Source organism: Drosophila santomea, chromosome 3R (assembly GCF_016746245.2).
Source record: "Drosophila santomea strain STO CAGO 1482 chromosome 3R, Prin_Dsan_1.1, whole genome shotgun sequence".
NCBI lineage: Eukaryota > Metazoa > Arthropoda > Insecta > Diptera > Drosophilidae > Drosophila > Drosophila santomea.
In genome coordinates, this window is record NC_053019.2 from 19988789 (window position 1) to 20000319 (window position 11531).

Below are 11531 nucleotides of genomic sequence, written 5' to 3' on the forward strand. Positions count from 1 at the left end.
AACTCTGGCCGACAGCTGGTTGAACCAGTGTTGACAAACGTCACGCCGCCAAAAGCAAATCTCATTTAGTTTCCAACGCTGCTGGCCTGGCAAAAGCAAAAGTCAAATAAATTGTTATAAAGGCCCGTAATGCTGTTGAAAATAACTTAAAACCAATTGCCTCACGACCGGAGGCTTCTACGCGTGTGTGTGTGTGTGCGCGCACTTGTGCCTGTGCGTGTGTGTGCCCGTGCGTGCGTGTGTTTACCTCGCGATTCCCTGAAAATTGAAAGTGTAAAAGAAAACTGGAACAGACGACAAAGTCTGCCTGCGTGCCATTTTTTTTTCTTCATTTCATTGCGTGCGGAATTGTTTGAGACGACGCGATGGCCTCCACCAGCAATCTGGTGGACGTGGTGCGCCACTACCAGCGCAGCATTGAGAAGCACGGCGAGGACGAACAACGGGTGAGTTATTACTCTCCGTTTGCAACGCATTCGCATCCCTTTGATCCCCTGCTTACGGTCGTATTTTCCTTTAATTCCCTCATTTTCGTAGCCATGTACCCTCACTCCTATGTACCTGACCTGACCTGGCTTTCCCTTACTTAACCTTGTGAAATTTGCATACATATGTATGTACCTCCACCAAGGTCACTTTTCGCGACTTCAAGTCTCTCTTCTTTCCGCTGACCTTTCACTCACTCACACGTTCTTTTGCTAATCGTTCTTAAACACCTCTTTCGCTACCTGCTCTAACGCCGAGCAGCTGCTGCACTGCATCACCAAGCTGTTCAACCTGCCGATCAAATTCGAGCACCTGCAGGAGACTGGAATTGGCAAGACGGTGAATGCCCTGCGCAAGATCAGCGGGGAAGTTGGCGTGGCGGCCAAGACGCTGGTAACCAAGTGGAAGGCCATGGTGGCGGAGGAGGATCCTTCCATTGCAACTACGCCCACAGCCAGCCACAACGAAGAGGACTCGGGCAAGTCCAAGTCCAGCGATGAGGATCCCGACCAGGAGAACAAGGGCAGCAACTCATCCAGTGGCGAGGATCTGAACACCAGCAAGCACAAGTCAAAGCATGCCAAGAGCTCCAAGCATGAGCGTAGCGGCAGCAGCCGATCTCACTCCAAGAGCAAGTCTGACTCGGATAAGAAGCACAAGAGCAGTCGCCACGACAAGTCCAAGGATAGAGATAAGGACAGGGAGGGCCACAAGGAGGCCAAGGAGCACCGAGAGAAGAAGTCAAATGGCGAGCACAAGTCAAAGGATTCCAGCAAATCCAGTAGCAGTCACAAGAGCAGCAAATCCGAGAGCCATAAGAGCGACCACACCAAAAGCAAGCACGAAAAGGTGAGCTTTCCTCCTAATCAAAGCAATCTGATCTCTTCATACAATATTTTTCAGGACAAGACTTCGCACAGCGAGTCAAAGCAAGACAAGGACAAGGAAAAGTCGAGCAAACACAAGTCATCGTCCTCCAAGTCATCAAAGCGCTCCCATAGTCCCCAACGCCACGAGGACGAGTCCCAAAAGGCCAAGGTACCAAAAGTCAAATCGAAGTCTGAGGAAGATTCCGCTGATGGTTTTGACTCCAGCATGGGTGCCAACTTTGACGATGTTCTTGGTCTGCTCAACATGCCCATGAGCAGCAAGAAGTGTAGCAGCAACAGCAAGAGCAAGTTTGTCGCCAAGCCAACTACAGCCCCTTCCTCGTCAGTTTTGTCAGCACCCACGACTGCTGGATCATCCAGAGAGGCCTTCTCCGCCAGCAGTCGACCGACTTCCACCAAAGTAATTAGTTGAAATTTAATTTTAAGAGTCGTGTTAACACATTATCATTCTTTAGAAACCCGAACTGCTGGCATCCACAGCTAAGCTGGAGCCCTTGGATCCAAACATTGCACTAGAACTGCCCACCATATCCAACAACTACAAGCCCTTGCCGTTAAATCAGACAGTTATGGACGTCGTCTTTAATCAGGGTGGCTCACATAGGGCGCAAGCATCACGTTTTAATGAGTCAGAAGCTCTAGCGCAGGGCATCTCCTCCAAGACTATGCGGTTAGCTGGGATTTTATAATGCTTTGCAAAAAGTATTTCAACTTTCATTACTTTTAGCACCAAGATCTATTCGGGTGTGAGAACTGGTCAAATTCTGCAGGTACCTTCTCTCTTTGATCTCTGCACCCGCGTGCTGCAAAAGAATATTGATGGTAAGAGCTCACTGAAGAACATATCGAAAGTTAATAACCATCTTAATCGTTTTCAGCATTGGAGTACACGGGCGGCGTGCCGTTTGAGGTCCTTCGTCCCGTCTTGGAGCGCGCCACTCCCCAGCAGCTGCTTAACTTCGAGGAGTACAATCCCTATTTGATGGATGACAGTGATGTCCTATGGCAGCAGCATGTCCAACGTCACTGCCGCAGTCAGCGTCGTGAAGAGATGGAAACGTGGCGCGAAATGTTCCTGGTAGGGACGCAATGACCATAAGTTAATGCAACAACTAAACCACGAAATTTTCCTCCTAGCGCTGCCAAGAGGAGAAGGATCGCAAACTAAGCATTCTGGCCGAGAGCATCAAGGCATCGCAAAAGATCAGCGAGGCGCCTGTACGCAAGACCCAATTGGCGTTTGTGGACTCAATGGTGAAGCCGCCGCGCAGTGTGCAACGTAAGCAAGAGCAATATGGAACCAAGGGCAAGCTCATTGCCACTCCAGCCGCCCGAGTGGCCGCCCTGTCCAGCGTGACTCCAAATGCAGCCAAGGTGGGCGATGCCCGACTACGTGTGCTGGCCGCTACCAGGGACACGGCCCAAGTGGGTAAGTATTGTGATGAGAGTTGTTTAAATGGATATTTACGTATCATTCTTTATTGAATAGGAGCTGGTCCAGCGCGATCCAAGAAGGCACCTCTAATGGCGAAGACCTTGCAGTTTATGCGCGGACGTCTTAAACGGTAGATGCGTTTATACTTGTTAGCTACAATCTTATACTCAACTTATTCAGCGGCAACTTAAGCAGCAGCAGAAGCAGCAACCTTGATCTATAAGGCATTCACGGTGGGATTATCTCCCAACTTAATTGGCAAGAACTATTGGTTCTGCATAACAAGACACTGTGATACTAGGCCTTCTGCTACCCAGTGTGCTGTGGAATGCGACTGCTGCTGTCGACATGCGTACCATATGCATGCTATTTATTATTTATTCATGTTTTGCTCACTTTCATTACGATGTATAAGTAATTATATGTAAACCAACTGGATAAAGATAACGTATTTGTTACATCCCGCTGGGTCGTAGACAAGCTCATTTAAATAAGTTATGAAATTTGATTATACATAGTTGTTCAATTGATTCATTGCATGTAACTCACGATCAGAAGGCCGCTGATCACTCCAACATTATTTAAAATTAAGTTCAATGTTCTTTTGTCCAAAAGGGCTGTGCGTATGTCCAAAATCATAGAGGTTCCAAGCTAAATAATTGTATATAAATGTATGTTACACAATCCTAAACCAATATGGAACTACCGAAATTATTGAAGAACAGTCAAATGTCTTTAAATGCATCGCTATATAAATCCAATCTAAAAGTTATATATTTATTTTGATACTTATAGATTTATTTAGTTATGCAAATTTTTAGTTTTGGGTGAAATGTTCATATTATATTTAGAAACAAATTACTTTAACTGCACCATCATATTTGTTATAATTCTAGAATATTAGGTAAAATACAAAATTGAAATTCGATTACTCTGAACTGTAATGCTCGTCTTATTTTTAGTATTTACAAATTTTTAACACTCAATAATTATGCCATGTCTTCGTTTCGAAAGAAATTCTTTAGCTGTGACCAGTAGGCGATGCAGTTAAAGGCATTACTCTGTAACCAACTCGTTGTATTCCACTCGAAAGCTAACAGAAACAAAACCACGTAGCTTTCAAAGATCAATCTTGTTTAACGACATCACGGATTGTTGTATCGAGAGAATTATTCATATAAAAGAGTTGTTTCACACGGTAGTAACAATAATATTATACAGACTTATTATAAATAAATTATTTTCAAACATAAGTCATTAGAAAGTCAAAATTCGGTCCGCATCCATATCCATTTTCTTTAAGTGCCGATGCAGTAAAGCGTCTTGCTGGTCCCGTAGAAAACATCGACCAAGCGCTGGCAGGAACTATTGAGAGTAAGCACACGATTCGCAGTAGCTGATGACGAGCTTCCAGCACTACTGTTGTCGCTGTGGAGCAACCAAAATAAATAAGTACAAATTGCAACGTTGTTTCCACAAATAGCTAACCTCATGGGAGATAGTTTCTTGATGTCCCACAATCGCAATGTACCATCGTTGCAAGCTGTGGCCAGGTGCGTGTTGTGCGTGCTCCAGGAAAGAGAACTAATGCTCGCCGAGTGATCCTTGAGCTCAGCCAGCTGTGCTCCGGCGGCTAAGTCGAATATTCGCACCTTCGTTTCCTCTCCGGCGGCGGCCAACATCTTTCCATCTGGACTAAAGGCCAGCTGGGTCACCGCCTGACGGCAGTCGGCAAAGACACGCATCAGTTTTCCGCTCGTTGCACACCAAAGGCGAACGGAGTGATCTGCCGAACCGGTGGCTATATAGTTGCCATTCGGATGAAACGCAACGCACTGAAAATATATTATTTTTAACTAAAAGTTCTAACATATTTTAAGTTAAACGACCAACCTCAACATCCTGCGTGTGCCCGGCGTAAATTATGAGCGCATGTTCTTTCTCTAGCGACCAGAGGCGCGCACTCATATCCTTGGAGCCCGTTACCACGTACTGGCCCACTGGACTTTCGTCCAAGCACCAAATTGGATAGTTGTGACTTCTGTATATGGCGGCGCAATGCAGGTTGTGGGCACGCCAGCACCGCATGGTAGCGTCTTTGGACACACTGTACATGAGTGGGTAGTGGGCGGAGAAGCGCACACCGGTGACTCCTCTTGTGTGACCGCGCAGCTGCAAACCGCCGTATTCGTTGCTAATTAAAATTAAATTTAGTTTATTAAAAAGTGATAAATGAAACCAATACTGAACGTGGACGATTAACTTACTAGGAGTTGTCGGCATATTTGCAATGTCGCGCCCTGTTGCGTTCCCTTCTCTCCTCCTCAGAGCACTTGACATCCTCGTTGCTGCTGTCCTCTTCTGTCTCATCCTCCTGATTCACGCAGTTGTTCAGCTCCCAGGGACACTGCATTTGCGGATATCGTCTGTATAGGCTCTTACCGCGGCAGTTGCTCTGGTTAAGCTGCCACAGTTGTACGGCAGAATTGTCGAAGCCGCCCAACAGGTGGCACTCACTGGGATCCAAGTGGGCGGAGGTGAGGCCCCGCGAACGTTCACTGATTCTGAGAAATCGCGGCAACTCCACCTGCGACTTGAGTATCTGTTCAGTGGCCGATTTAAGGGTGTCCATGCAGGCGTCTATATTCAATTGTGATTTGCTAGGCTCCGCAGATTCATCCTGATCTATCTCCTGTTTGATATCTGTTTCTAGCTTTATGTTTGGCTCCTCAGCGGGTCGTTTTCTGTTTGACTTCTCAGCGACTGATTTACTTGGTTTTATGTCTCCGCGGGTATTAATGGTTACTGCTGGCTTGGCGACCACATCATCCTCGGCATCCTCACCTTCCGGGTCATCCGTCAAGCCAAGCAGGTGATCCTCGCTAAAGGCGCGCTGCTCATTCTCCACTATATGGACATGCAGCCAAGTGTAGAGTAGGTTCATAATTAAAACATGACCCCGCCGCTGTAGATAAACGCATATCCTATCGACAACTAGAGCTGTAGTATGTAGTTCGTACTTTGAAGATCGAAAATGAGCCACTGTGTCGTCCGACTCTGCTGCCTCCAGCCGTGTGTAGCCACTCAGGATCTGCACCAGGCGCATGAAGTAGTCCAGTTCCGTGTCCCCAGTGTCCTGGGCTTCCTTAGCGAAGCGTATGTTAAAAGTAGACTCATTGGCCGTAGTGGAGCAGCCGTTTATCTTGGTGGGCGGTGGTGCATCGTACATATCCACGGGGGCCACCAAGTGCGCGTATTTACGCAACAACTCCACAGCGCCACGCGGTTCGCGAGCCTTGAGCAGATCCAGATAGAAATGACACAGCATGGGTCCATAAAAGCGCTTCATCTCCAGGCGCAGCGACTCGGCCTGGGCCTCCACGAACTGTGAAAACCGCCCAAACTGCTGGTCCACGGTGTGCTGGTTGTTGGTGATAACCTGGACATTTGAAAAGGTGAAGCTATTGCCGCCGTGCAAATCCGTGTCCAGCATTTTGTTGACCGCGAACTGCTGCTTGTTTTGCAGCAACAGAAAATCCGAGCGCCGAAATCGTTCGTTGCTCTGCGGATTTAAATACTTTAACACTTTATGGAATTGGATATTGTGGGGATCCTTCACTTACCACGTAGTTTTTCTGCTTCAGCAAAAGGCCCACGGCGCAGCGTAGCAAATCGTTTTTGGAGGAGGTCTTTTTGCTGCTCGCACTCGACTTGTTGTTATTGCTGTTACTGTAGACGGGCGAGGCAGCATGGGCGTGGCTGCTGGCGCTGGGCAGGCTCATCGTTGCGTCTTATCCTCGCTGAAACCCGTCTTTATATCCGTATCCTGATCCCGTCCTGCAGTGCGTCCGATAAGCGTTCGATTATAGTGCTGACAGCGGAGTTGGGTTGTGCTATCGATGTGCATTTATCGATTTTAGGCGGCTGCAACAGCTGTTCATATCAAGTTTGTTTTCTTCAGTGCTGCCAATATGGCTTTTCTTTCAGCTATTATTTTATAACACTTTTGTTATTTTCATAAACAAATTTTATATTTTTATTTATATCTAAATTAGTTTACTTTTAAATAAGCTACAATACATTCGCTTTACATGTACAATTTCTTTGGCTTTTTTTCAAACTTAATTCTATATCGCGAAAGAGATAGCTAGTTTATTTGGCTTTCGCCATCACTGATGAAAGTCAGCTGTTTGTGTTGTTGGATTCCCGACCGCGCTTCACAATTTCTTGTGTTTTCGCTGCGATAACTCAGTTGGAGTTTTTGCCTGATATAAAACAGTACCTGTTCTTGAAAAACGCGACATTATGAGCAGTACTACAAAGTTTGTGAACGAATTCTGTGATATTATCGATTCCTATGGCGGGCGAGATAAGGTAACATAAAAGGGTGGAATCACACACCCGCACTGCGGAGTAAATTTCCAATTAATTGGCCACACACCTGTTTTGTTTACGTTTCCAAGCGAGTGTTTTAGCAAATTTAAAAAATGCATCGTGGCACATTGACGGGTTTCAATGTATTTCCGTTTTGGGGACTGGTCCATTGAGGGGCTCGATTGAAATCGAAACTGAACCAACAGGTTTTCATGTTGTTGTTGTTGTGGCATCGATGCTGGCATTCGTCTGGGGGTCTTGAACAAGGAAATCACCGCCGTTTTGGACCTTGCCTTACTTCTTTCATATTCGCAATCGCAATGGATTATGTATTTCGCTTTCCGCTTATCAGTCGCAGTTCGGCGGCGATCGCGTCAAGATAATGCTCAATACTATAGCCGGCAAACCCTTAACCCGCTGCCAGATAAAGCGGATAATTCGTTATGAACGAAAGGTTTGTTTGGGCCACAACCCATCGGGAAACACGCGATCCGCCCATTTCCACCACCGCCAGTTTGTATGCCCTTTCAAGGAGTATATAAGGCTCAGGGGAAACAGAGATCTTTATTGATGTACCTACTTATATATTATGTACCTACTAATATATTATTTTATTTAAAACGGACAGAACCTTTTTACCAATGGTAAAATATGCATGTAAAATATGCTTTGATTCCATCGTAGATTAAGGTATTATCACAACTATTTAAATATATTTATATATATAAAATATATATTTGTATATTTAACGTAAGGTATTAGAAGTTCTCGACCTTCTGAATAGTGACATTAGTACTCAAATCGTATAATTAATTCATTGATGGCAAAGCAAGCAAATTGAACCACTAATGGGTAAACAATGAAACAACTCATAACCCACTCCGGCGACAGGACGACCAGAAGCACTCCACTGGCGGCCATCGAACGAGATGATTGTGGCATTCGTTGTATTCCTTTTATCGCTGATAGTATTTTATCTGTTTGTCACAACCAAGCAATTCCACAAATTGCAGGGCTGACTGGCGATTGGGGTCAGGTAGACGCAAAAGGTAAACAGCGATGCCAACTCTCGTGATGAAGTAAACACACGGCTTAACAAAATGCGCAGAACAATTATTAAATATACGAAATTAACTACCCTTTTTGCAGGTGATGAAGGCATTGTGCTACAGTGCCAAACTGGTGGCCGGCTACCATGCCAAACGGAATCCGGATCTCGCCAAGCGATACGCCACCGCCAGCTCGAAGATCTCTGGTGCGAGAGCCACCCTGCGCCTCATCGACGACATACCCATGATCCAATATGCTTTGGAGTACGGCTTGGGCGAGAATGAGCCTGATCGCGTGATGCAAGTACTGGGTGTGACGGCCAACATCGTCGATTTGCTCTACTATCCCATCGAGAAGGTGTGTTGGCTGGCCGAGCACAAGATTGTGGATGTGAAGAATGCGGATAACTGGGACAATGTCAACTCCATATTCTGGGTTCTTTCGGTGTACCTTAACCTGATGAGGACAATGCGAAATTTTTCATTGAATCAGGACAAACTGAACCGAACGAAAAATGTAAACCAGTAAGTGGTCCCCTAATGAAAACTATCAATGAAAACTAATAAACCTTTCAAATCCATAGATTGGACGTGAAAACGTTGACCAAGCACCGCCTGGAAATGGTGTCCATCGTTCGGATCTCACTCGACTTTGTGCACGCCGTCAGTACGCTGCCCAAAGGATATTTGTGGGGCGGCAAGCTGTCCACGCTGCAGGTGGGCGCTATTGGCACCTTATCCGCTGGCCTGGGCATTTACCAGATCTTTGCCAAGAGAAGACTGAACAAGTAGTCGCTGCGCCATCGTATTTGCAATCTGTGTACTCGTATTTGTTGAACAGAATTTTTAAGCTAGTCGGTAATCGTTTTTGTACGTCACTCGCAAGTGTGTTTTAGCCAGTAAGTCCTTTAAAGAAGCACAAAATACACGCTGAATAATGGTAGAACAAGAGTTTTTGGTCTGTGTGTCCTTTATTATCTGTTACTTCTTTTATTGTGTGTTGTAAGATTCCCATACATGTATGTCAGTTTGTGTATTGTTAATTTTCCATTCGTAGCCAGCAAAATGTTTAACTTAATGTACAGGCTCTCGCTCCTTTATATTGTCAGCCCTCTGGCGAGGGTTCATTACCAGAGTTATTCGTATTATTTGTCGTTCACGCGAACGATTTGTTTGTCGGTTTAGCAGTCATTGTATACAATGTGTCTTAGGCATATTTAAAATACTCATATGTCTGATATTATACTCGTTATGCATGGTTTCAGTTTAAATACTTGGATTTATAGATTACATGGGGGACTTGGGTTCAGTTGCTCCGGGCTGGAGCCCAAGATCTGACCAATGGCTTTGGTTAAAAATAACATTCGTTAGTAAATATATTTTCATTGTACATAGTTTATTTGCTTGTTTTGTGTCGCAAGCGCATAAATATTAACAATTACTAGTTATTATCATTTTTAGTTTGCTCTTGCTTGACTGACTGCTTCCATTGGTAAGCTCTTTAGATGTACGAAGTATGAATGAAGTGATGTTTATCATTTTATTTTAGCCTTTATGTTTGCTCTTTATGTAACGGGGTTCATTAAAATTCTTGTTATTTTGATATAGATATTTTTTGGGATTTATTAATTTTCGATAATATACCTAGCTACATGAGTTTATATACTTTTCATACCTTTTGTTATTGTTATTAGTATCATTGGATATTCGATCGAAGTTTTTCGCTTCACTTACAAAAAAAAAGCCTCAAAAAGTTCCCAAAAAGAGTTCATGCACTCAAAATATGTTCAACTTTGTTCCATTTGCTTTTATAGTTGTGTATCTGTATTTCTTTATAACCATAATGCAATTTGAACTCTTGCTCATAACAATATATAATAATTATTTAGTACATAAATAGGTATATATTCATATTTGTATGTATTTTTATATTGCATGAACAGTGGCCAAAGTTAATTGGTTGGGCTCCCAAATGTTTGTTCCAATTCTTTTCTACAGCAAAACCGTACGATCTTCCAATACTGTGGGGATACTGTATATGCGGTAATCCCTCAAAATGGAGTACAGTTTTCCAATAGAGAAGAAGTTGGGACTTTTGTGGGCGCCTCCAAGGACTAAGGACCAACTGTATTAGGTATTTATGTACCAATTTACGTCTTGCATTATATATTTATGTATATATTTATTCTTATCGGAAGCTATTTAAAATGGCACTGCAGTAATTTTTGTTTATATTCCTATATAAGGTGGGAAAATCAATTAGTCGGACCAACGCCAAACCCCCCTTATATTGGGGGTAAAGGACGACGGTCGTTACTAAATATTCTTCTAAATATCCTTTCCTCTCATCCTCTGCTATAACAGTATACGAATTCGGGGCTCTTAACTCAATTTGGTTGCCCCGCAAGTAATTATTAAAATATATTTATATGTACGTGTATGTATATAGTATATGTGGTATTTGATTATTGCATTAAAAGCTTAGTATTCCGTTCTGAATTATTATTATATATTCATTGGTGTATATATATATATATATATATTTATATATATATAGGTTGTATAATAGTCTTTTTAAAAACCGTTCTTATTGCATTCTTATCCTTACTCGCTAAGTTTGGTTTACGCTTAAGTTTAACATATTTGCCGGGCAAATATTGTTGCTTTAAAATTCAATTTGCAAAGTTCTTGCTAATGTTCCCCCAAAATGTGTCTCACATGTTCGCTTGTGTCTTTGAATACAGTTGACAGTACATCAGTAATACGATAGTAAAAATATCTGGTATAGGGTTTCGAATACGAGTAGTATGATGGTTTAGAGTTTAGAGTACAGAATAGGTTAGTTAATGCGTGCTAGAGATATCGGCATAAGTAAAGATATTCTTCCATCGATAGAACTTCCTCATTGATTTGCACCTTAGCTGAGTTTAAAAATAATTACTCTGTATAGTGTAGAATGGCTTAAAAGTAGACGTATGGATATAATCAGATGACTTTCGTCAGTAAAATATGTTTTATTTTTGAAATATATGTATTTGGATTTGGATTGGTAATTATTTATATATATATATTGTTACCTAAGTACGCTTTGCATATTTTTTTTTAATGTTCCATTTTTGTTTTTACTTTGCTAAAATTTAATATTATCGGTTTTGCGTGGGAAGCGTTCGATTTTGGTTCCTTTACATTTCGTTTAAACTTTATTTTCTTGTGTCTTCACATATTGGTTTTAATCTTTGATACATTTGTTTAATCTCCCTAATCTGCTCTTTAGTTTTAGTTTATTTCGATAGGAAA

The 11531-nt window shown here is 43.0% G+C and overlaps 3 protein-coding genes across 5 annotated transcripts; 2 read left to right on the forward strand and 1 right to left on the reverse strand.

The window, feature by feature from the left end:
- The first annotated feature begins 67 nt into the window (after positions 1 to 67).
- Positions 68 to 3324, forward strand: LOC120451197 (transcription elongation factor B polypeptide 3). Its single transcript, XM_039634648.2, has 8 exons — positions 68 to 446; positions 748 to 1335; positions 1390 to 1776; positions 1832 to 2046; positions 2104 to 2198; positions 2255 to 2454; positions 2514 to 2805; positions 2866 to 3324. The coding sequence occupies exons 1-8, from the start codon at positions 366 to 368 to the stop codon at positions 2943 to 2945; spliced, it is 1938 nt and encodes a 645-aa protein (XP_039490582.1). The 5' UTR covers positions 68 to 365; the 3' UTR covers positions 2946 to 3324.
- Positions 3325 to 3924: 600 nt separating this feature from the next.
- LOC120451196 (transcription initiation factor TFIID subunit 5) lies at positions 3925 to 6694 on the reverse strand. Its single transcript, XM_039634647.2, has 5 exons — positions 6435 to 6694; positions 5079 to 6373; positions 4705 to 5005; positions 4300 to 4646; positions 3925 to 4239 (listed from the first exon to the last, which is right to left on the reverse strand). Exons 1-5 carry the CDS (start codon positions 6591 to 6593, stop codon positions 4110 to 4112), a joined length of 2232 nt encoding a protein of 743 aa, XP_039490581.1. The 5' UTR covers positions 6594 to 6694; the 3' UTR covers positions 3925 to 4109.
- Positions 6695 to 6998: 304 nt separating this feature from the next.
- Positions 6999 to 9185, forward strand: LOC120454236 (peroxisomal membrane protein 11C). 3 transcript variants are annotated; one of them, XM_039639338.1, is made up of 3 exons: positions 6999 to 7185; positions 8335 to 8759; positions 8819 to 9185. In XM_039639338.1, exons 1-3 carry the CDS (start codon positions 7117 to 7119, stop codon positions 9024 to 9026), a joined length of 702 nt encoding a protein of 233 aa, XP_039495272.1. In that variant the 5' UTR covers positions 6999 to 7116; the 3' UTR covers positions 9027 to 9185. The 3 variants fall into 3 exon arrangements, with proteins under 3 accessions (XP_039495272.1, XP_039495274.1, XP_039495273.1); XM_039639340.1 differs by lacking the exon at positions 6999 to 7185 and adding an exon at positions 7553 to 7639; XM_039639339.2 differs by lacking the exon at positions 6999 to 7185 and adding an exon at positions 8085 to 8234.
- The last annotated feature ends 2346 nt before the right edge of the window (positions 9186 to 11531 follow it).